The following is a 22,117-nucleotide window of genomic DNA, read 5'->3' on the forward strand; positions in this document are numbered from 1 at the left end:
ACCTCTTCACATTCAGCAAATAGAAACAGCTCCATCGACCCCCCCATAAGTCATTTTTAATGTCATTACTTGTTCTAAATGGTTATGAATTCCTTTCCATTTTCTTTCAACCATACTCATGATGGATTTCAATTCCTTTGACAAATTCCATTCATTACTCTGCAACAAGAAAAGGTTTTAGAAACTAAATAAAGAACTTATGATAGAGAAAAGTAAAAAAAGAGGCCCCCGAGTATGCTTTTACCCTAACTCTATAAATCCCCTCATTTTTTTTGTTATGGTTATTGTTAAAAGGTACAACTTTAGTTCCATTGAATCTCAAAGAAGGTTGTTGGGTTATTTGCCTTCATAGAAACGATATGCAGGTGTACAGGTATCTATAGTTACGAGTCCCTGTTTGTGTATTTCCAGAAATACCCCTCTGTTCCTAAAACTTGTGTTTATTTGTTATCTTCAGAAAAAGATGAAGTTGTATTGCATTTAGCCCCAAAAGAATGTTTCGACAACCAAATGTTAAGGTATAGATTAATAATCTGTAAGTTTTTTTTTTACTTCATTAGTATATTGTATGAAAGTTACACACAGTTGTAAGAGTTTAAATTTTATCATTTTAAAATTATTTATTTATTTGCCCCTATAGCCAGATTTTGTCTCAACATGGTTCTTTTATTTTCTAACCATCACCCTTTTCTTCTACCAAAACCAGATGATGTTTGTTGCTACAATATTGATGAGAAACATAAATTAGGATTTAAAGAAATAAAGAACAAGGAATTGATTAAAATCTTAACACTATCAAATCCTTTACTTATTCTTCCTTCTATCCTGACTGACTTAAGCTATTTTCCTGTTTTACCCTTTATTGGGTCTTCTAGACAAAACATATTGGACTCTTTCTTTAATGGTATTTGGGCCAATCAATCAATTCTCAATTAGTATCATTAGTCCTGCCATAAAAAAAGTATTGTCCTCAAGACTTGAAACAAGAATGACTAGATGCATCTTGAAGAAGGAAGAAAATTCCAACTTGTGCTTTTTTTTTTCAACTCTATCAAAATTAAATATTTTCTTATCTTAAGTGGAACGTATTCCTTTTCCTACAAATGTTGTTGGTGGAAGTCTTCTTGAAATTATGTTCTTTCCCTAAAGTGTGTAAAAAACTCTAAGGTCTCAAATTGGTTAAAATGCCAATTGTTTCACTATTATTTTGTTCTAATACTGCCCAATCCATGCTTATTTTAGTTATATATATATATACACACACACACATTATGATAATATTGTACTTAAAAAGAGAAGCTTGTTTAATGTTGCATTGATGCTCAATTAGGTGTGTGATTATTGCAGTCTGAGAGAAAAAGAGAAGCTTGTTTAGTGTTGTACTTTCAACCTTTTCTTATCAAGAAAATGTATGTCAAAAAATTTACCCATTTATAGCCTAGTACTTTTAGCTATTTTCTTATTAGGTCCTTATACTTTTAGATGACTATAGCATTTTACTTTCATCTTTGAAAACTATTCCCAATTATAGCACTGTACTTCCAATTTTTTTTCTTATTGTGACATTATATTTTGAGTGTAGAATGTTGTAATAAGAGTAAAGGAAAGTAGGATTCTATACATAATAAGAAATCACTAAAAGCTCATTGCTTGGTGTAAACCCTAGAATAGATCTTCAGGTCCCCTCTCTCTCTCTCTCTCTCTCTCTCTCTCTCTCTGTAGTTAGTTTTTATAGTTTGTTCATTATAGCATCGTGCTTCCATTTCATTCTGTGACAACAATGTAATTTCAACTTTTTACGTATAAGGGCATTACAGTATGAAAATTCTATGCAGATTTTTTCAAGTTTAAGGCTATATAATAGGATGCTGTTATACACAAATCAGTAAAAGTAGATTGATGTTTCTTGCATTTAAACCAATATTGATGTATGCTATTCCTCTTATTTTGGAAGTAAAGTGTGTGGATGTTCCTGAGATGAAGTATACATACACATCCAATGATGAAAACAAATTTCTATTTTATATCCCAACCAAAAAGGTGGAAGGTGGGATGAGAACCGACTCTTGATCTTTCTGTCTGAGTAAAGGACGAAAATGCCCTCCTCATCATTTGAAAATTTTTGATTTTGTTGATTTTAAAATCAGTTAGTATTTTGTCAAAGCATAAGATTTGAGAAACCTATGTTTGATTGCATGTGTACATACTTCATGTATTATTTTTCAAGATTTTAAGTACATTTTATCAATGTCAAACACGCCCTTTAACTAATTTAAGAAGTGAGAATTGATTCAATGTCATATAGCACTTGTTATGTGAAAAAAAAAATCATTATACAAGCTTGTAAATGGAACACTTGCAATTTAGTTATCACAAACTGTATTAATAGCAAAAAGTAAAAAAATAAAATAGAAAATAAAATAAAATAAAAAAAGAGTAAAAATATATATTTAAAAAAATTATTAAAAATAAAATAAAAATAGATAGTTTTTGAAAAATATGAAAATTTGAAACAACATCTAATAAAAACTACCGATAAATAGAATTTTAAAAAACAATTGGTAGATCAAAAACTCTTGTTAGTTGTTTCCTCTAATGATTTCATTAAGAGGATACCGTTAGATTCAAAGCTTTTGATTGATTTTAGTTTCGCTTTCTTAATCGGATAGAGGGACCATTTGCACCATTCGTACCACCGGCTGCCCTCGCCTTCCAAGTTCTCATCGGCACCTCCACCACCGACGACTCCAGAATCTGCTGTTCTTCGGTCGCAATCGCAACTAGGTATATTGATTTTTCCTTTCTTATAGTTTCTCTATACGAGGCCTAACCTTCTAATCAGTATTCTTCTTGTTGTAAGCTTGATTTAAGGGCTAGTGCTTTAATCGTTAGTTGCTCTGCAACAATTTCATTTATACAAGTTTGTTTGTGTTGACAATCTCTAATTAGGTGGTCCGCCTTGTGTTAAACTGCGTAATATCGCTGAATCGTTTAGATGCTAGTTTCATTACTAGATGTTGAAACACCCATACCCATGCGCCTGAGGTGCTGTTGAACATCATCCATGGAAGCTTTAAAGTCTTCGTTCCTAAACCCAATACAGTTAAATCCTCAGCCTTCAAATTATCCCGTGCAGCTTAATTCCTCATCCATTATCTCATGCTCGGTCTCACTAGACCCATGGTCTCTGAGCGATGGAAACAACAAACCCAAACCCAAATCAAAAAACCCTAAAAACCCTCTTTCAGACGACAACGCCCGACGCATTATCAAAGGGAAAGCCCGTTATTTAAGCGCGTTGAGGCGCAACCAGGGTTCAAAAGCCCTCACACCCAAATGGATCAAGAGGTCCCCTGAGCAGATGATTCAATATCTGGAAGACGATAGGAACGGCCATCTCTATGGTCGGCATGTGGTGGCAGCCATTCAACGTGTGCGCAGCCTTTCAGGTTTGCCAGATGGCTCTTACAACATGAGGCAAGTCATGGCTTCTTTCGTTACTAAGCTCACTTTTAGAGAGATGTGTACTGTGTTGAAAGAGCAAAGGAGCTGGAGACAAGTCAGAGACTTTCTTGGTTGGATGAAATTACAGGTATAATATAAAGCACTCTTATGTTTTCTGTTTTTTATATGATGATAATGTTGCTGTTATGACCCGGGATCTAGACCTCGTGACAGGACCAGTGCTAGTGCTTGAAGAAGCCGTGAACTTCCCTGTAACCTAGCCTCCTGTTTACAGGAGACTAAACTATGCTATTAACCTAATATTACTCTATTGAATGTTTTCAAATTTCAGCATATCTTATTTCACGAATGACTACCCTTTAAATAGAGATAAATAAGACATTAATCAGGAAACAAATACTCTAAAATCGACTCAAATAATAAAAGATCCTAATTGCCAAAATTAAAAACGGAAACAAGATAACTTCCTAGAATATAAAATACTTATTATCTATTAACTTAAAGACCTATCCAGTATGATTCATAACATTACTTCCTTCCTTTGCATTGAGCTTGTCCGCAAGCTCAAAACCTGGGTACGTGTTGGTAAAAACAGCACGATCATCCCAAGTAACATCTTCTTCATCCTCCAACATGATACCAAACAGTTTCGCACACTTATGGCCAATCGAGAACATCTCATCACAGTTAAAGCATAATCCTTTTGCTCGCCTTTCTGTCATTTCTGTAGCCGTAAGCCGTTTCAAAGCCGGGTTCCGCACTTCAGATTTCACTGTAGCCGTAAGCCGTTTCAAAGCCGGGTTCCGCACTTCAGATTTCACTGACCCGGCTCCACCACCTGCTAATTTTTGGTTTTTGCTTCCTGCCGAGGGTTGATTCCCACTTAATAGAGGTGCTCCAAAACTCCTTGGTCGTCCCTCCTCCGTGAGTTTGAACTCAATCTGTCTGGTTAGGTTCATAGCATAGTATAGTGTGATGGGTCTAGCAAACTCTACTTCATAACGAATAGCATTAGTCAAACCTGCACAAAAATGCCAAATGCTTTGCTCCGGAGTCACACCCGTCGTTCTCCCTAGCAGCAACTCAAAGCCTTCACAATAGTCCTCTATTGTACCTGTTTGCCTTAATCGAGTTAACTCACCTAATGGGTTCATGCTCATCGGAGGTCCAAATCTGATTTTGCACTCTTCTGAGAACTCAAACCAATTCAAGCGGGTCTTCATTCTTTGCAGGTTATGGTACCACCCACTAGCCCGACCTTGTAGTGAAAAGGTGGCCTGCCTAACCCAAGCCTCAGTAGGGGTATGTTGTTCTTCAAAGAAGTCTTCACATTTTTGAAGCCATTCGACTGGATTACCCTTCCCATCATAGGTGGGAAACTCCATCTTGGCGAATCTCGGTACTCTTCCCACACGGTATCCCATATCTTCCGTCTCTTCCCAGTTTTTTGGTGCCCCCTGATCCATTCTGTTTGACCCTTCTGGTTTGAGGGAGTCCCAATGGTGTTTGAAAGGTTGGTGTTCACCTGTCCGGCATGATTCAAAAGCCTTGCTTGATCCTCTTCCCGCTCCTTCCTGGATCACACCCTTACCTCTTCCAGTAAAGCCTCCTTGGTACAAAAACTTACTGTTTGGATTGGCACCAAAGGTGGCGCCACGTCCTCTTCCACGCACCTGTTCCGATGGGTCATCAAATCTATCAGACTCGAACATGCTGTCCACGCTTTCATCTTCTTCTTCTTGTCTGTTGGATTTGTTTTGGGTTAGGGTTTGCAATCTCTCTTCCATCGTTGCTTGCTTGGTCTGCAAGGCTGCCATAGTCGCCTTTAAATCATTGGTACTTGTCTTCAAATCATTGTTGCTTTGCGTTTGCTGGATCATGAACGCTTCCAATTTCTTCATCAGCTCTTCCTGTTGTGTCGACATCACGAGCGGCTCTGATACCAAATTTGTTATGACCCGGGATCTAGACCTCGTGACAGGACCAGTGCTAGTGCTTGAAGAAGCCGTGAACTTCCCTGTAACCTAGCCTCCTGTTTACAGGAGACTAAACTATGCTATTAACCTAATATTACTCTATTGAATGTTTTCAAATTTCAGCATATCTTATTTCATGAATGACTACCCTTTAAATAGGGATAAACAAGACATTAATCAGGAAACAAATACTCTAAAATCGACTCAAATAATAAAAGATCCTAATTGCCAAAATTAAAAACGGAAACAAGATAACTTCCTAGAATATAAAATACTTATTATCTATTAACTTAAAGACCTATCCAGTATGACTCATAACAGTTGCATTAATTTGCAGTTAACTTACAGACCTAGTGTTATTGTGTATACGCTTGTGCTTCGAGCTTATGGACAAGCTGGAAAAATAAAGCTTGCGGAAGAAACATTCTTGGAAATGCTTGAAAGTGGGTGTGAGCCAGATGAGGTTGCTTGTGGAACTATGCTGTGTGCATATGCTAAATGGGGACGCCACAAGGCCATGCTGTCATTCTACTCTGCTGTTCAAGAAAGGGGTATCCTCCTCTCTGTTGCAGTTTACAATTTCATGCTTTCGTCTTTGCAGAAGAAATCTTTTCACCAAAGTGTCTCACAGATTTGGGGGCAGATGATATCAAGTGGTGTTTCCCCCAATCATTTTACATATACAGTTGTTATCAACTCCTTGGTGAAAATCGGTCTCACTGATGAAGCTTTCAGGAGTTTTAAGGAGATGAAGGCTATGGGATTTGTACCTGAGGAGGCTACTTATAGCCTCCTTATTACAGTAACTTCTAAAAAGGAAAAGGAAAAGGGTATCCAAGATGAAGCTTTAAGACTCTATCAAGACATGAGACAACAGAAATTAGTCCCTAGTAACTTCACGTGTGCTTCCCTTCTATCCCTGTATTACAGAAGTGGAAATTACTCTAAAGCTCTATCTCTCTTCTCAGAAATGGAAAGATATAAAGTGGTAGCGGATGAAGTGATATATGGTTTGCTTATTAGGATATATGGTAAGCTTGGTCTTTATGAGGATGCCATGAAAACATTTGAAGAGATTGAGAAGTTGGGTCTGTTAAGTGAGGATAAAACATATATAACAATGGCACAAGTCCATCTGAATGCTGGGAATTGTGAAAAAGCACTGGATGTAATGGAACAGATGAGATCTAAAAAGGTGAATTTTTCGAGGTTTGCCAATATTGTTTTGTTGCAATGCTACATTATGAAGAAGGATGTAGAAGCTGCTGAAGTTACATTACAGTCTCTTTCAGAGACAGGTTTTCCGGATTGTTCTTCTTGCAACAGCATGCTGACTTTGTATATGAAACTTGGACTTACTGAGAAGGCGAAAGACTTCATCACCCAGATACGACAAAGACAAGTAAAATTTGATAAGGTGCTTCTTAAAGCAGTTGTGAAGGTATATTGCAAAGAAAACATGGCAAGTGATGCCGAGCAAATGATACAAGAGCTTACCAAAAACGGTTTGTTTGAAGATGATGATGACAGGTTCATTCAAACCATTTCAATGGCTATATGTGGAGAGTTTACAAGACTTGAAGAAGCTGATTCAGATTCCTTAGACCCAATGGTGTTTGAGCTGCTGCTGACTCTTTGTGAAACTGCAAGTAAGAAGGAAGAAACACTACTCAAGCTGCTGTTGAAAACTGGTAATGGCTTGTTGGCAGCCAGTCAACTGGTTAACAATCTCATCAGAGAAGGTGACATATATATATATATATATATATATATATATATATATATATATATATATATATATATATATATATATATATATATTTGTTTTAATTAATAATTACTAAAAATCAGTAAGTTTGAGTTTGACATGTGTGTTTGTTTCTGAGCTGTAGGTCTGACATGGAAAGCAGAAACTGTATTTGAGCTGTTACTGAAGCTGGGTTGCAAGCCAGAGATTTCTACGTGCTCATCTATGATATATTTATATGGGAAGCAAAATCAAATGGAGAGAGCCAAAGCAGTAGTTGCAGCAGAAAAACGTTTGTACAGTTGTATGATTGATGTGTACGCCAAATCTGGAAAAGTGGATGAGGCATACTTGTTTTACCAAGAGGAAAATAAAAAAGGTGATGATATTGGTGATGTTGCAATCAGCATGCTTGTGAATGCTTTGGCAAGTTGTGGTAAGAATCAGAAAATGTTACCCAATTAATTTCAGGATTTACTAACTATACATGATGATGATGATGATTATTATTATTCAGGAAAGCATCGTGAGGCAGGGAATGTGATTAATGATTGTTTGTTTAAGAAGATGGAGCTTGATACAGTGGCATACAATACCTTCATAAAAGCCATGCTAGATGCTGGTTTGGTTTGCTTCCTCTTATTTATTTATTTTTTTTGTCTTTTGAATAAAAGGGATGACATTTTCTTAACTGTGCAGGTAGATTGAAATTTGCTAGCAGCATCTATGAGAGAATGCGTGCAAATGGTGTTGCACCATCGATTCAAACAATCAACACCATGATTACGTACGTATATTATATGGAGTTGTCAACATTTATGAGAATTAGGAATAAAAAGAGTGTTCAACATTAATAAACAGAGTATTTATTTGACATGACAGTGTGCATGGGCGTAGTCGTGATCTGGATAAAGCTATAGAGATGTTCAACAGTGCTGGAAGAGAGGGTGTGGCTCTGGATGAGAAAGCCTACACCAACTTGATATGTTACTATGGGAAGGCTGGTATAAAATACACTCACACTGCTTCTGGATTTTCAAAGTAAAAAAAAAAAAACCATTTTCTTCTCTTCTAAGTGAGTTGCCATTTTGTAGGTAGAACTGGTGAAGCATCTATCCTGTTTAAACAAATGCAGAAAGAGGGAATAAAACCCGGGAAGGTACAATTATATAATTAAAATGGAATCAGAATATATATAAATATAATTTGTATTGATTATTGAATGAATATATCTAAACTTGTAGGTGAGCTACAATATTATGATGAATGTGTATGGGAGTGGGGGTGGGGAATTCTACAATGAAGCGGAAGAGTTATTTAGGGAGATGCAAAGAGACGGGTGGTCGCCTGACTCATATACGTATCTTGCCCTTGTTCGAGCTTATGCAGCTGCCCACAAGTATATGGAAGCAGAGGAAGCCATTGCTACCTTCATGGACAAACAAACATCATCATCATCATGTGCTCCTCATTATAACATATTACTCTCTGCATATGCAAAAGCAGGATTGGTGGGGGAAGCGGAGAGGCTTTTTGATCAGCTGCTACTCGTCACAGGATCTCAACCTGATGTTGGGTGTTATGGAACCATGTTTAGATTGTACTTGGACTATGGATATGTGGAAAAAGGCATTTCTTTGTTTGAAACCATTACTGCTACTGCTACTGGTGGCGTAAAACAAGACAGGTTCATCATGAGTGCAGCTGTGCATTTCTACAGCTCAGCAGGCTTGGTAGTAAAGGCTCAAGCTGTTTTGAGTCGCATCAATAGTTTGGGCATCCCTTTTCTCAACAATCTTCAAATTGGATCCATTGATTGATTTGAATTTGTAATTGTAAAATGTAAAATGTAAAATGTAAATTGTAATGCAGTTTCTTCACGTGTTTTTTTTTTTTTTTTTTTTTTTTTTTTTTTGTAAAACTGTACGGCTCGTTAATAAGCATCATCAAGAAGAAGATATATATAGATAGAATTAGAAAGTAGCATGATTTTCTTATATCCTAGTTATTATTTGTTGTTAAAATGGTGTATTGTAACAGGGTTGTTCAAAAGGTTTGAATTTTGAGATTTTGGTCAAAATCAGATTGATCGAATTAGGTTCCGGACTTGCTTCATGATTGTGTGTGTGTGTGTGTGTGTCTCCTTCACGTAATGTTGTTGATTCTGTGATTAATAAAAAGTACAAGTGTTTGATAAGAAATTATTGCCTTTTCTTCTACTATCTAATCCCAACATGTTTTACCTATTTAATGTCTCATACGTATAGAGAGTATTAGGATATGGGTGCTCAAGATGAGAGTGTTTGAAGGCGTTTGTTGGGATCATGATTAGATCAATTCGAAACGAATGACCCTTGAGCAATGTTGATCAGTTAAATATGTTAACAAAAGAAAAAAAAAAAAAAAAAAAAGTAGAAGGTTTATAACGAATTCATTATGGAGAAATTATGGGTTGGTAAAAAGTAGCAAATTAGCCCTAGTGTGGCAAGATCATTAATGATGTCCAAAAACCACACCCTGCAATTCAAGGAGTGAGGAGTCTTCTCGGTCACCAAAGCAAACCCCCACATTCACCAAAGTTAAAAGCCTTTTATTCTCAAAGTAGGTTTTTGAGCTTTGAGTAATTAAATAAAAGACCGAAGGATATTTGATTTCTTTATACTTTAATTTAGATTTAGATGGGTGTTATATATAGTAAGAAGTATTAAAATCGATGAATTGAGTAATTTCGAACTCATTTGCTATCAAAATAAAATGAACCACGTTTAAATTGACTTATCAATATGTTTGTATCGTATTTTAAATTATATAAATATCAATATGCATGTTGTTTGCTTATTTTAAATTATAAATAATTAATATTTTAAATATGACCATAAAATCTATACTTTGAATTTTGTAATTAGTAATATAATTAAAACGAGTTTAGAAGTCTAAACATTTTAATACATTTTGAGATGATATTTAATATATTACTCTATTATAAATATAAATAACCCAAACCGACATGTGTTTATGTATTTTAATTAAATCGTATCATATTTTAGTAGTTAGATAAGTGAACTTATTCTATTAATTTCACCAACAAATAAACACTAGTTAGTTGAATATATAAGAAAGAGTATTGTATGTACTCCATGATTTATGAAATTCCTCTATCTACCCTTTTTTTGTTATTTTGCTTTTGTTTTTTTTTTTTTGTTTTTTTTTTGTCTTTTATTATTATTATTATTATTATTATTATTATTATTATTATTATTATTATTATTATTATTATCATAGTAATTTAATAATAAAAAAAGTTCATTTTTTTTCAATTGTTATTTTACCTACTACAATAATTAAATATTCTTTCACCGTATACCTCGTTTAGTTTCGTGATGTGTACAATAATTAAATATTTATTAACTGTATATCTCGTTTAGTTTCATGATGTTCCTCTCCGGTTATTGTCTATCATATTATTTCCTAAATAGTTGATTTGATGTCACTTTAACTTTATCTTTAATAATAAAGAAATTGATTTGATGTTATGTTTTTTTCTATTATTACGTATATATATAATACGATCAATCAATCGATTGAAATCATTCAAAAAAAATCATATCTCATATCTTTGTCTAAGTCAACGTTTCTACAACGACTGAATCATATAACGGATTTTCAAACTAATAAGGTTTGTTTGTTTTTAGATAGTTTTCGTATACTAATACGTTGACACAATTGTCAAACTGAGCATGTATGTATTTTATTTGTCATGTGTTTAACACTCGTGAAAATATGAAGTAGTGGGTTGACAATGTGGCACGAATTCTCGGATATGTGGTCATTACAAAAAGATAAAAAAACGAAAACAAGTGGTGGCTATGTTTCAAAAATCATTTTAGTTTGTGATCGGAGTGGTGTCTATAAACATACAAATACGTCAGGCAGAAATACACAGACAAACAAATTGTCCCTTTGAATTGGTCAAAATTTATTATAAGACGGATGATTTTTGGACCTTGAAAGTTATAAATGGTGAACATAATCATGACCCTAAAATGTATATGGATGGTCATGCATTTGCAAAACGGCTGACTACAAATGAGCGTCGTATGGTGGAAGACATGACAGATAATGATGTCTGTCCACATAATATTCTTTCGACCTTGAAGAGTCAAAATAAACACAATGTAAGTACAATAGACACCATTTACAATGTATGAGAAAAATATCGATCACATATGCGTGCATGTCGAAGCGATGGATGCCATGTATAAGAGGCAAATGATACGACAAATGAGTTGGAAGACTTGTTTTTTGTTAATCAGACATCATTGAATATATGACAGTGCATTTCCACAAGGGTTAACGATGGATGCCATGTATAAGACAAACAAGTATAACATGTCTCTTCTTGAAATTGTTGGTGTCACTTCAACAAACAACACATTTTCCATAGCTTTCGTGCTTATGGACGAAGAGAAAGAGGCAAATTATACTTGGGCATTAAATTGTCTGAGGACCACATTAGGTGGATATGATGGGCCATATGTAATCGTCACAAATAGAGAATTAGCTTTAATGAATGCATGTGCAAATGTATTCCCTGCATCCAACCGGTTGAATTTCTACGAAACGCCGCGATTCGAAAATATTGGATAATCATGCCTAACATTGGTATTTTAATTGCTAATAAGTATGGTGTTATTGCTCATTTCTTAAGCAAAGACGAATCTTCAACGTCTTTCCTACTTTGGAGTGGTCCACAAGATTTCCCAAATCATCTAATTATAAATATCGTTCTCATTAACGGTTGTCATTATATTAAGGTTGATTTACAAGATGGTCATCCATTGACTATTGTTTCTTGGTTGTGGAACATGCACAAATCAGCACGTTCTACTGGATGGAAAACATTGTATCACGCTCGATTGTCTGCTTACGTTCGACCATATAGACAATTCAATAACCGTCGTACCGAAAGAGTTAATGTATCAGATAATTAATGAGATGTAAATTTTAATTTGTTTAATAATAACATTGTATGTTTAGGCTGTGTCACGCTCGATTGTTGTTATTATTATTATTATTATTATTATTATTATTTTTAAAATTAATTAATTAATTAATTAATTAATTAATTAATTAATAATAATAATAATAATAAATGTAAAATGCTAAAAAAGGGAGTGTAGATGAGGGAATTTGGGGATGCATACAAAAAAACCCCATACAAAAACAATAATATTTTGAAAGATAATAATTGGTGAATGACGATTAAAAAAGAATAAAAAATGACTTGAGAAAAAGCAAAAACATTTACTAAAAACATACCATGTATTACGCTTTTCGAAGGACCCATTAACTTTTATTTTAACAACGATTAAGTATTATTATCACTAGAAATTGAACACATTAAGCGAGAAGCTCAATCCATATTACAAAATAAAGTTAAAATAGAAGACGCACACTAAGTAGCATGCCTTTTGACTTATTCTTAATCCGATTAAAAATGTTAAGGCTAATGTCATCCGCCAAAAACATTGTAGCATGCCTTTTGGATCTAAAGACAATTGCATTTATTTCTTTCCAAAATCATCCATTAAGTGACACAAATAAGAGGCAATTGCAACTTTCGAGTTTTTTCACATCCAACACCCGTGTCTATCAGTTTTTTCACATCCAACACCCGTGTCTATCATTGCCATTAAATCCGATCACATGACATGTTTTTTCAGAACACACGACCAATCTACCAACCATTTCCACAGTTTGGTAATTACCCAACAGGAGAAGAAAACAATACTCTCCTCGTCGTCCAGACAGAAAGGACAAAGATTCAAAGAAACAACAATCCCACGTTTCAATAAGTTTGATGAAAGAGGAATTTTATTTCTGATCAGATACCACATAAAATAATCCACCTTTAATGGAACCCACTTGACCCATTTGAGCGTAATAACATTGTATCATTTGAGACTCCAATGAGGAGCCTAACAGCCTTAACCGAGAAGAATCACCATTCCAGAGCCATCCATCACAACCATTAGCAAATTGAAAATCATTTCAAACAGTAATTAAAATGGAGATCAACCCCAATTCCATCTTAAATACGTATTGGCATCATTTTTTTTTTTACTTTCTTCATGACAAGACAATCTTTATTTTTTCTAAAGCCTATAAATTATGACACAAGTCCTTCAAAACAACATCACCGCACCATGTGTCCTTCCAAAAAAAGTCTTACCCCCAACACTAACCACTCTTTTAAACAAATATGCCAATTTGAGATATATTTAGCCAAATACCTTTTATAGATTTTTTTGCTAAAGGTATTCCCTCAATAAGTTTAAGATTATGAATAGACTTTATAAAAGAGAACCATAAAGAATCATATGTTTGGTTTTTATTCAAAAATTAGTTTCAAAAACATAATATTTAGCAACGGAAGACTTAATGATTTGAATAACATACAACAATGTAACGCCTCATTCCTGGTACGCATTTAATTATAATTTGTCTATTTTTGTGGAGCTACTCAACGAGTTGGGAGCCCCAGACTCATCGAGTAAAAGCGGGATTGGACGTGGGTTTAAAGCCATCTACTCCACGAGTTGAGAGCCCTCAACTTGGCGAGAAGGCCTGCCAGAATGAAACCTTAATTTCAGGGTTTTGCACCCTATTTAAGCAACTTAAACCCCACCTTATGGCCTCATTTCCAGCCTCCAAGTCCCAAACCCTAATGCACGAAACCCTAGAGCATTTTGTGAGTGTGTGAGCCATTTGTGAGTAATCTTGTGTGTTCTTGAAGCTTGAAGAAGAAGGAGTTAGAAGACTCAAGAGGAAGAGAGTAGATCCAGAAACTACACTTCTCTGGCAACATTTTTTGGTGATCAAGTTTCTATCTTGACCACTAGTTCATTAGAACTCCTCCTTCCTCTTTTATAAGGATTTTGGCCCAGGAATGATAACTTTTGGAGAATGGACGACCCAAGGGGGTATTCTTCTAGATCTAAGATCTTGAAGGGTTGGTAGGGCATAAAGTTGCAAACTTTATGCCATTAGAGCCCCCATGCAAGCCCTAGAGTGTCATTTTGGCCTTTTTAGCCCAAAAAGGCCATGCATGAAGAGAAAGGTGGGAGCTTTACGTGTCCAAGTAGTGTTAGGGGTTTAGATCTGTGGTTATAAGCTTTAGTTTGGTGCATGGATGGCTTAAGGACCAAGCTTTAGGTCCCAAGGAGTTAGGGTTTGAGCTAAACCCATTAAGGAGAGGAATTAATGGGTAAAGTTGAAAACTTTACCCTTAAAAGGGCATTTTCGGGGTTTATGTGAAGTATGAAAACTTGGATCTAAAGTGTAGGGGCTGAATCCATCAAGATAGCCAAACAGACAAGGGGACTCAGCGAGTCCAGAGGGGGGACTCGACGAGTTGAGTCGATTTGTCCCGATTCCTGACCAGGTGGAACTCGACGAGTCTGTGAAGGGACTCGACGAGTTGACTCAGTTTAGACATGCACAAAGACCCGATCCGATCCGGATCCGGATCCGATCCGGTTTGATGATGTCACGCCGAATCCGATTCAACCTTTAATCCGAACCGGTTTCAAACCGGATTTGACCGGTTTTCCGAGCCCCGCATCCGATTCGGTTTAATCCGATCCGGATCTGATCCGAAATCCGATCCGATTTTCTCTTTTTTTTTTCTTTTAAATACACATTTTTTGGACCTCAAATATAACACAAAATGCAACATGGGTACATTAAAATAGTTAAAACATACATCAAACGTCGAATTAGAAAGAGTTTTTAAACTAGTTAAATAATAATAATAATAATAAAGTGGCGTTATAACATTTAGCCAAATGGAAATAGTTTTTGTGGTCTTCCACTTCGTGTCGCCTTCATTTAATTATTCTTCAACCGCCACGTAAGTAACTAGGGGTCTCATCAATGCCATATTCTTCATCCCCGTCTTCATCTTCGACTTCATTGTCATCGTCTTCGTCTTCCGGAGGTGTTGACAAGCCTTGTGCATATTCTTCATCCATGATCTCCGGTTCAACATTTTGTGATAGTGGGCCTTCTAGTGATGCCAAGTGTTGTATACGTTCCACAGAATCCAAGTAATCCTTCAAGCAAACGCAAACCTCTACCGCAACCGGGGTAAGATTCGTCCTCAACTTTGATAAAACTCTTCCACTATAAGAAAAAGCGGATTCCGAAGCTACCGTGGAAGCTTGGACGGTTAGTAAATCACGGGCCATGACGGAGAGAATAGGAAATTGTGCTTCCTTTTCTCTCCACCAAGCCAAAAGATCCAAATTTTTAAATTGTGGTGCACTCATGAATTTTAAAAAGTTTGAACCCATATAAATTCCAAGTTCGCTACTAGGCGTTAATGTGCGTGCTCTTTTGTTTTGCTCCTCCAAAAGGTAGTTATAGAGGTCGATATGAAAATCCGTTCGACCTCCACCACTACCCGATGCACTGCTAGTAGAGTCGGTTACACTTGCAAAAGTGTTTGACATATTGCCATATTTTGTAGCGTAAATGTCAAACAAATTAGTAAAAGTATCATTAAAAATGTTTATTTGGTTACGGATGTAGTTTGAGTTATCTTTGTGCAAATTTAAAGACATAGCAATTTTGGTAATCAAAGCCTCTACACCCGTAACATTGATACATGGGTTTAATGCCGCGGCGCAAGTAAAAAGTGGTGGCATTTCTTTGAAATATTTGACTAGTTTTTGTCTCATTGGTCTCGTAACCAAAACAAATATTTCACTTCTTTGTTCAAAACGTTCCAATTGTGCGGACATCAACCATAATTCATTTAGTAACAACGGACTTGTAGGGTAATACACACCCGATAGAAAAGTGGTTGATTGTTTAAAAACTTTTAACATTTCCACAAACTCTTCCATCAAATCCCAATCATAATCCGAAACCGGGTTTTTTCCTTTTGAAATTGTGTCGTAAAATAATTGCAAAGCGATTCTTTGACGTGTCAAACTTTCAAACATCATGCATGTTGAACTCCATCTAGTGTCACAATCCCAATGAGGACTATATGGAGTTACGTTAATGGGAATGACAAACTTTCGATATTTTTCCATTGTAGCTTTATTTTTTCCAAAAACTCTAGTTAACACAGTTTTGAATTTTTCAATCGTCAAATCTATCATTTTTAAACCATCTTGTACTGCAAGATTAATAATGTGACAAACACATCTAGTATGAAAAAACGAGCCATCCAAAATAGGTTTATATTTTGCAATTAATCTTTTTGCCGCGGCGGTATTGTTACTTGCATTGTCAAACGAAATAGAGAAGATTTTGTCGCGTAAATTATAAGTCTCTATAACGCTTACTAAAATTGCAAATAATCTTGCCCCCGTGTGAGGATGCACAAAAAGTTCAAAAGAAATAACTCGTTTGTTCATTACCCAAGTAGAGGGATCTATCCAATGTGCCGTGACACAAAGATAGCTTTTGGGACAACTACCGGCAGAGGACCAAACGTCACAGGTTAAAGAAACACCGGTTTTTATATTTAAAAATCCCAATTGCATATCTTTTTTGGCTATATCTCAATACTTTAAAGCATCACGTCTAAGAGAAGTGCGACTTACTTGCCGGTATTGCGGTTGCATTTTTTCCAGCAAAATCCTTGTTAATCGTGGGTTGTCGAAGTGGTTGAAAGGATAGCCCTCTTGAATCACGAACTTGCAAAATCTTTCACGAAGGTCATCATTGTTGTAAATGAAGATCGACCCGTCGGGAGTAATATTTGGTTGACTTGGATCGCTTTGACCTTTTACAGCCGGACAAGTTTTTGTTGTATGACTCCTTAACGTGCTATTGCCATCTTTTCCCAAAAACATTCCGCACTTCTTGCATCTCGCTTTTTCCTTCCCGTTCGACAACAAACACAAATCGTAATGTTCCCACACTTCTTTACTCCGAGTGGTTGGTATGATTTTAACCACCGTTGCATCCGAATCTTGACCCGCGGTTGAATTTCTCGAGCTCATTTTTTTGAGTATTATGAAAATAAGTAGTAAATTTTTTGTGTAAAATTGAAATGTAGCAAATGAAAGGTATATATAGGTGTTTAAAAGTGCCAAAAAGTCAAAGTAGCCGTTTTTTTTAAGTTCTAACGGATAGTTAAAAAAAATTCAAATTTTCCCGTTTTTTAACGGTAACAAAAAATCCGGTTTCAAACCGGTTTTGGATCCGGTTTCAACAAAATCCGGTTCTCAATCCGGGGGTATAATCTGATTCGCTATCCGAAGTCTCGATCCGGTTTCAATTCGGTGGCCGGTTCAATCTGATCCGGTTCAGTCAAAACCGGTTTTCGGATCGGATCGGATCCTATAGCCCAAACCAGTTTTTGTGTGCATGTCTAACTCGGTTTATCACGAGTCTGAATAGTATAGGAACTCGACGAGTTAGGAGGTAACTCGACCAGTTGGGTCAACTGGAAGTTGATCTTGACTTTGACTTTGACCAGAGCGTTGACTTTGACCAAGGGTAAAATGGTCATTTTACCCTTAGAAGGATTTTCGGTTTTTGACTAAGGGTTCCTTGTGAATTTATAGTCGAGGAGTCGTTGGAGCAACCATCAGAGATTCCTCACTTGAGATTTCAGCAGCCAGCTTGAGAAATGAGTTTTCCTCCAGTAGGAACAGGATGAAGGCACCAATGCCGACCCGTTTATGTATGTTAGCATACTCCGGACTTAAGTCCAATGCCGGGGTTAGCCCGATGTAGTTTATATGTTTATGTGTTCCGGACTTAGGTCCGATGTCGGGGTCAGCCCGATGTAGTTTATATGTTTATGTGTTCCGGACTTAGGTCCGATGTTGGGGTTAGCCTGATGTAGTTTATATGTTTATGTGTTCTGGACTTCGGTCCGATGCCAGGGCAAGCCCGAGGAAGGTCTCTATGCTTGATATCTTTGTGATTCTTGCATGTATTGTTATGTGTTGCAGACATCGTCCAATGCGGGGGCAAGCCCGATGAAGGTTTAGTTATATGTTTATGTTATGTGTTATATTACATGTTTGTTGATATGTTATATGTATACCGGACTTCGGTCCGATGCCGGGCGGGGCCCGATGCCAAATTCGTCCGATGCCGGGCAGGGCCCGATGTAGTGGGCAAGGCCCAATGTATGTTATTATGTGTATGGTATGTGGTAGTTTGGGGAGACTCACTAAACTTCGTGCTTACAGTTTTCAGTTTTGGTTTCAGGTACTTCCGGTAGTAAGGGGAAGAGCTCGGGATGACTGCATGGCACACACCACAGTTTTCAGCCTGGGATATTTTAGACTCTGATATTTTGATACATAGTTTTGATATGATGTTTGAGATACATGACATGTGATTTTATTATGTTGTTTTATGAACTATGGTTTTTCTTAAATGATTAAAACGAAATTTTTGGACTATATTTTTGGGATGTTACAAGTAAGTTTATAACCCACCAAGGATCTTCTTGCAAAGTTTGGAATGAAAACAAACACAACCAAAGAAGAAGAAGAACAACAAATAAAAATCGTTGTAGTTCGTTGGATCCTCTTGGGAGGCTTGGAAGTTGATGAAGAATGATAAACTTTAGAGACAGCAACAAGAAGCCAACTTGATGTAGATGCTAGTCTAAAATTCTTAACTCTTAAGCTTGAAGTTTATAACTAATATGAACTTCAAGAGAGCAAAATAAATATGCAGGTAATCTTCAAGGAATGAAAAAAATAGAGAGAACTCACTTCACTCTTATATGTTACAGTTTTGGTATACTCTAAGAAGAACAAAATGAAAGCCTTTGATGCCAATATTTAAAGTAAGAACAAAGTCCACAAGTCTTTAACCATATAGAACTTTATCACTTTAAACAAACATGTCCCCCATGCTTGTAAGACTAGCCATGCTTTTCATTAAGTTAATTAAAAGGCCATACCTTCTTTTGTCTTGCTTAATTTTGAAAATAAGGACAAAGAAGAAGACAAAGTTTATAAATTTTATAAGCTAGTTTATAAAATATAAACTTTAACTTTTTGGTAAAAGACAAAAGCATTTATCTAGTCCAAAAATGTTGTGCATGACTTATTAATTCATACCATATGAATTATATATAATGTTACTTGCTAATTAAAATTATTATTTTCTAGAAATAAATAATTTTCAATTTTAATTATAAGAGTTTATTGAATATTTATTAAAATCAATTTCTAATAAATAATTAATTATACAAATAGTGTTACCCTTTAGTATCATATGTTAATTAGCAATATCACTTTAATATGATTCTTGAGCATGCAAGATCCTTCAATCTCCCACTTGCGTAAGATTCATATTAGACTGATATAGACAGTGGTGAACATCTAACAGCATTTTACTACCCTCATCAACATACAAATTTGTGTCATTCCATCAATGCCCAATTCCCAGAATGCTCCAAGCTACAGTTAGTATATATAAGGTAAGTTTATCAGTTATCCATTTGTCACAGACATCATGATAAACATGAGATACGAATCACAATCAATCTTATATGGTGTTCAACTTTTGGTATGACGCCTTAGATGTCTAACTCTCAACACATAAGATGAACAAATCCCATCTTGACGAAATAAACCTCTTGCATAGTTCATACCATACCTGGAAATGGCTTTTATAACTGCACGGTTAAGGACCAACATTTGACCATATCTAAGCATAACATTCCCTACACTTAAGTCCTATTATGTATGTCAGGGTTTAAGGATACAAAAATAGTACCTTTTAATCAAGTATCATTCATGATAGCGATCCATGAGATGATCTTGATGTGGGTCGGTTCAATATTAGTTCTCTGAAAAGTACCTGTGAAACTTGGTTACAACCCATTGCCTTCCTTCATTCGGTGAAAGTCAACCAATCCAATGCATATTAGTCTTGCTTCATAATTTATCCCACAATTATAACTGACTATGAACTTTTTGAATAATAATATTATTCATGGATTAAACATGTTAATATAGAACACAACAAGTATTGATGTTATGATCATATCTAAGTATATTAAACATTATATAATATTTGTTGTTATAATGTTCCAATATCCAAATAAAAATCCCATTTCTAGAATAATAAAGTCTTATAGCTGAAGTGTGATCATTCATACTTAGCTTAAAAGAAGGACTTTATTAATGGGTTCGACTAAGCTTAATTTGTGTGAATTTTGCGAATACTATCATCTCCATATTTGACTTCACTCTAGGTATATAGTTAAATACCTTGGAGTATATGATTGGTGTTCTTTCGTAGCATAGAGTCTCTTAGCTCGATTAAGTATACTCTCAAAGTCACAAAGATTTCTATGTGATCCTTGAATGACAGAGATCAACATAGTTTTCAATGAACTCATTCATCAACTCATATTAAATTTCAACTTCTATAGTAGTGTACTTTTGTTTTGTAGTAAATTGTGTCATTTTGTTTTGCTTGGACCTCATTCCAACTAAACTTACTCTTCATCTCATAATGAAGTCATAATCCAATTATAATTCATACTTATATAGATTTGTTTAGAATCAAAATCTTATGTAGCTCTTTACATGAAGATTTTAGTCTAAACTAGTTGTCTCATATACATTCTCTTAGTTCTTACAAAGTACTTTTAGAATGTTTCTATAGTCATCTGGTGACTTAACCATATATTCAATTGGTATATTATGATATGCTCATAATGTGATATATACCAGGTGTTATGCATAATATGGCATAAATGATGGATTCATTTGCCAAGAAAATCGAATATAAATCATTTCAGCTAGTTCAAACCTATGAGTTAGATCCTTTTACGGCTGGTTCAAACTTAGTGCCATGTGACAATGCTAAGTTCCTCTAAAGGAATCTTCTATCTTGATCTCTTTCAAGATATTGTCAATATATGCATAATTATATAAAACTTTTAACATTCATTTTTATCTATTTCTATGGATTTTACATTCCAAGAATGTATCTTGTACTTCCTAAGTCTTTCATTTTAAAAATACATTCTGAGTCAAGGTGAAAAGGCATGGCATGGTTAGAATGTAATTTCTTATGATTAACTATGTCTCATTCATACAAGATTAGGAATGTCACTATGCTCCCAGTAGTTCTTAGTAAATAATCTATTAAAGTTCAAATATCTTCTTAAATTTTAAATAACCCGCATTATATTCTCTTTATTTAATGGGAAGAATTTAAATTTTGTAATGTTAGATTGCAAAAAATAAGGAATATAGAGGACATATTAAATGACCAAGGTGTAAAAAATAGAAGAAGGACAATTTCATAAAACCACTTTGATAAAATAGGGGGAAAATAAGCTGAGGATGGACCCATAAAAAGATATGTGGATTGAATATATATATATATATATATATATATATATATATATATATATATATATATATATATATATATATATATATATATATATATATATATATATATATATATATATATATATATATATATATATATATGGGAGTGTTGAATCGAGAACATTTTTTATTGTGAGAATATTTGAGAACAAATTTGGACCACTTATATTTTTTTTAATTAAAACTATAAAATAATATTCATAAAAATCAATCAATTGTTACATACAATTAAAAAACCCACTAACCAAAACCACTCACCACCCAACCAACACTACCCATCACCACTACCTACCACCCACCACCACCCGCCATCACCACCCACCACCTCCACCACCACCACCCATCACCACTCATCACTACCGACTACCACCACTCATCACCACCAACTACTTCCACCACCGCCCACTACCACCACCCCACCCATCACCCACTAAAACCACCACCTGGCACAACCATCACCACCTACCTCCACCACCCCCATCCACCTCAATCACGCATCACCACCACCAACACCACCTATCACTACC

General features: G+C 35.3%; 1 protein-coding gene across 2 annotated transcripts; it reads left to right on the forward strand.

The window, feature by feature from the left end:
- The first annotated feature begins 288 nt into the window (after positions 1-288).
- On the forward strand, positions 289-9,068 carry LOC111892876 (pentatricopeptide repeat-containing protein At5g27270). Of its 2 annotated transcripts, none has more exons than XM_023888940.3 (11): positions 289-373; positions 458-518; positions 2,670-2,784; positions 2,950-3,592; positions 5,779-7,183; positions 7,334-7,624; positions 7,706-7,810; positions 7,888-7,975; positions 8,071-8,192; positions 8,283-8,347; positions 8,433-9,068. In XM_023888940.3, the coding sequence occupies exons 4-11, from the start codon at positions 3,065-3,067 to the stop codon at positions 9,006-9,008; spliced, it is 3,180 nt and encodes a 1,059-aa protein (XP_023744708.1). In that variant the 5' UTR covers positions 289-373; positions 458-518; positions 2,670-2,784; positions 2,950-3,064; the 3' UTR covers positions 9,009-9,068. The 2 variants fall into 2 exon arrangements, with proteins under 2 accessions (XP_023744708.1, XP_023744709.1); XM_023888941.3 differs by having other exon boundaries at positions 5,779-7,132.
- The last annotated feature ends 13,049 nt before the right edge of the window (positions 9,069-22,117 follow it).

The sequence above is a fragment of the Lactuca sativa genome, chromosome 3 (genome assembly GCF_002870075.4).
Source record: "Lactuca sativa cultivar Salinas chromosome 3, Lsat_Salinas_v11, whole genome shotgun sequence".
In the NCBI taxonomy this organism is placed as follows: domain Eukaryota; kingdom Viridiplantae; phylum Streptophyta; class Magnoliopsida; order Asterales; family Asteraceae; genus Lactuca; species Lactuca sativa.

What these genes read in the sequence shown, in the direction of transcription:
- LOC111892876 (XM_023888940.3), top strand. Translation starts at nt 3,065, where the DNA reads ATGGAAGCTTTAAAGTCTTCGTTCCTAAACCCAATACAGTTAAATCCT. An exon ending in TAACAATCTCATCAGAGAAG is followed by an intron (nt 7,184 to 7,333) that starts GTGACATATATA and finishes TCTGAGCTGTAG; the next exon opens with GTCTGACATGGAAAGCAGAA. An exon ending in AGGGAATAAAACCCGGGAAG is followed by an intron (nt 8,348 to 8,432) that starts GTACAATTATAT and finishes CTAAACTTGTAG; the next exon opens with GTGAGCTACAATATTATGAT.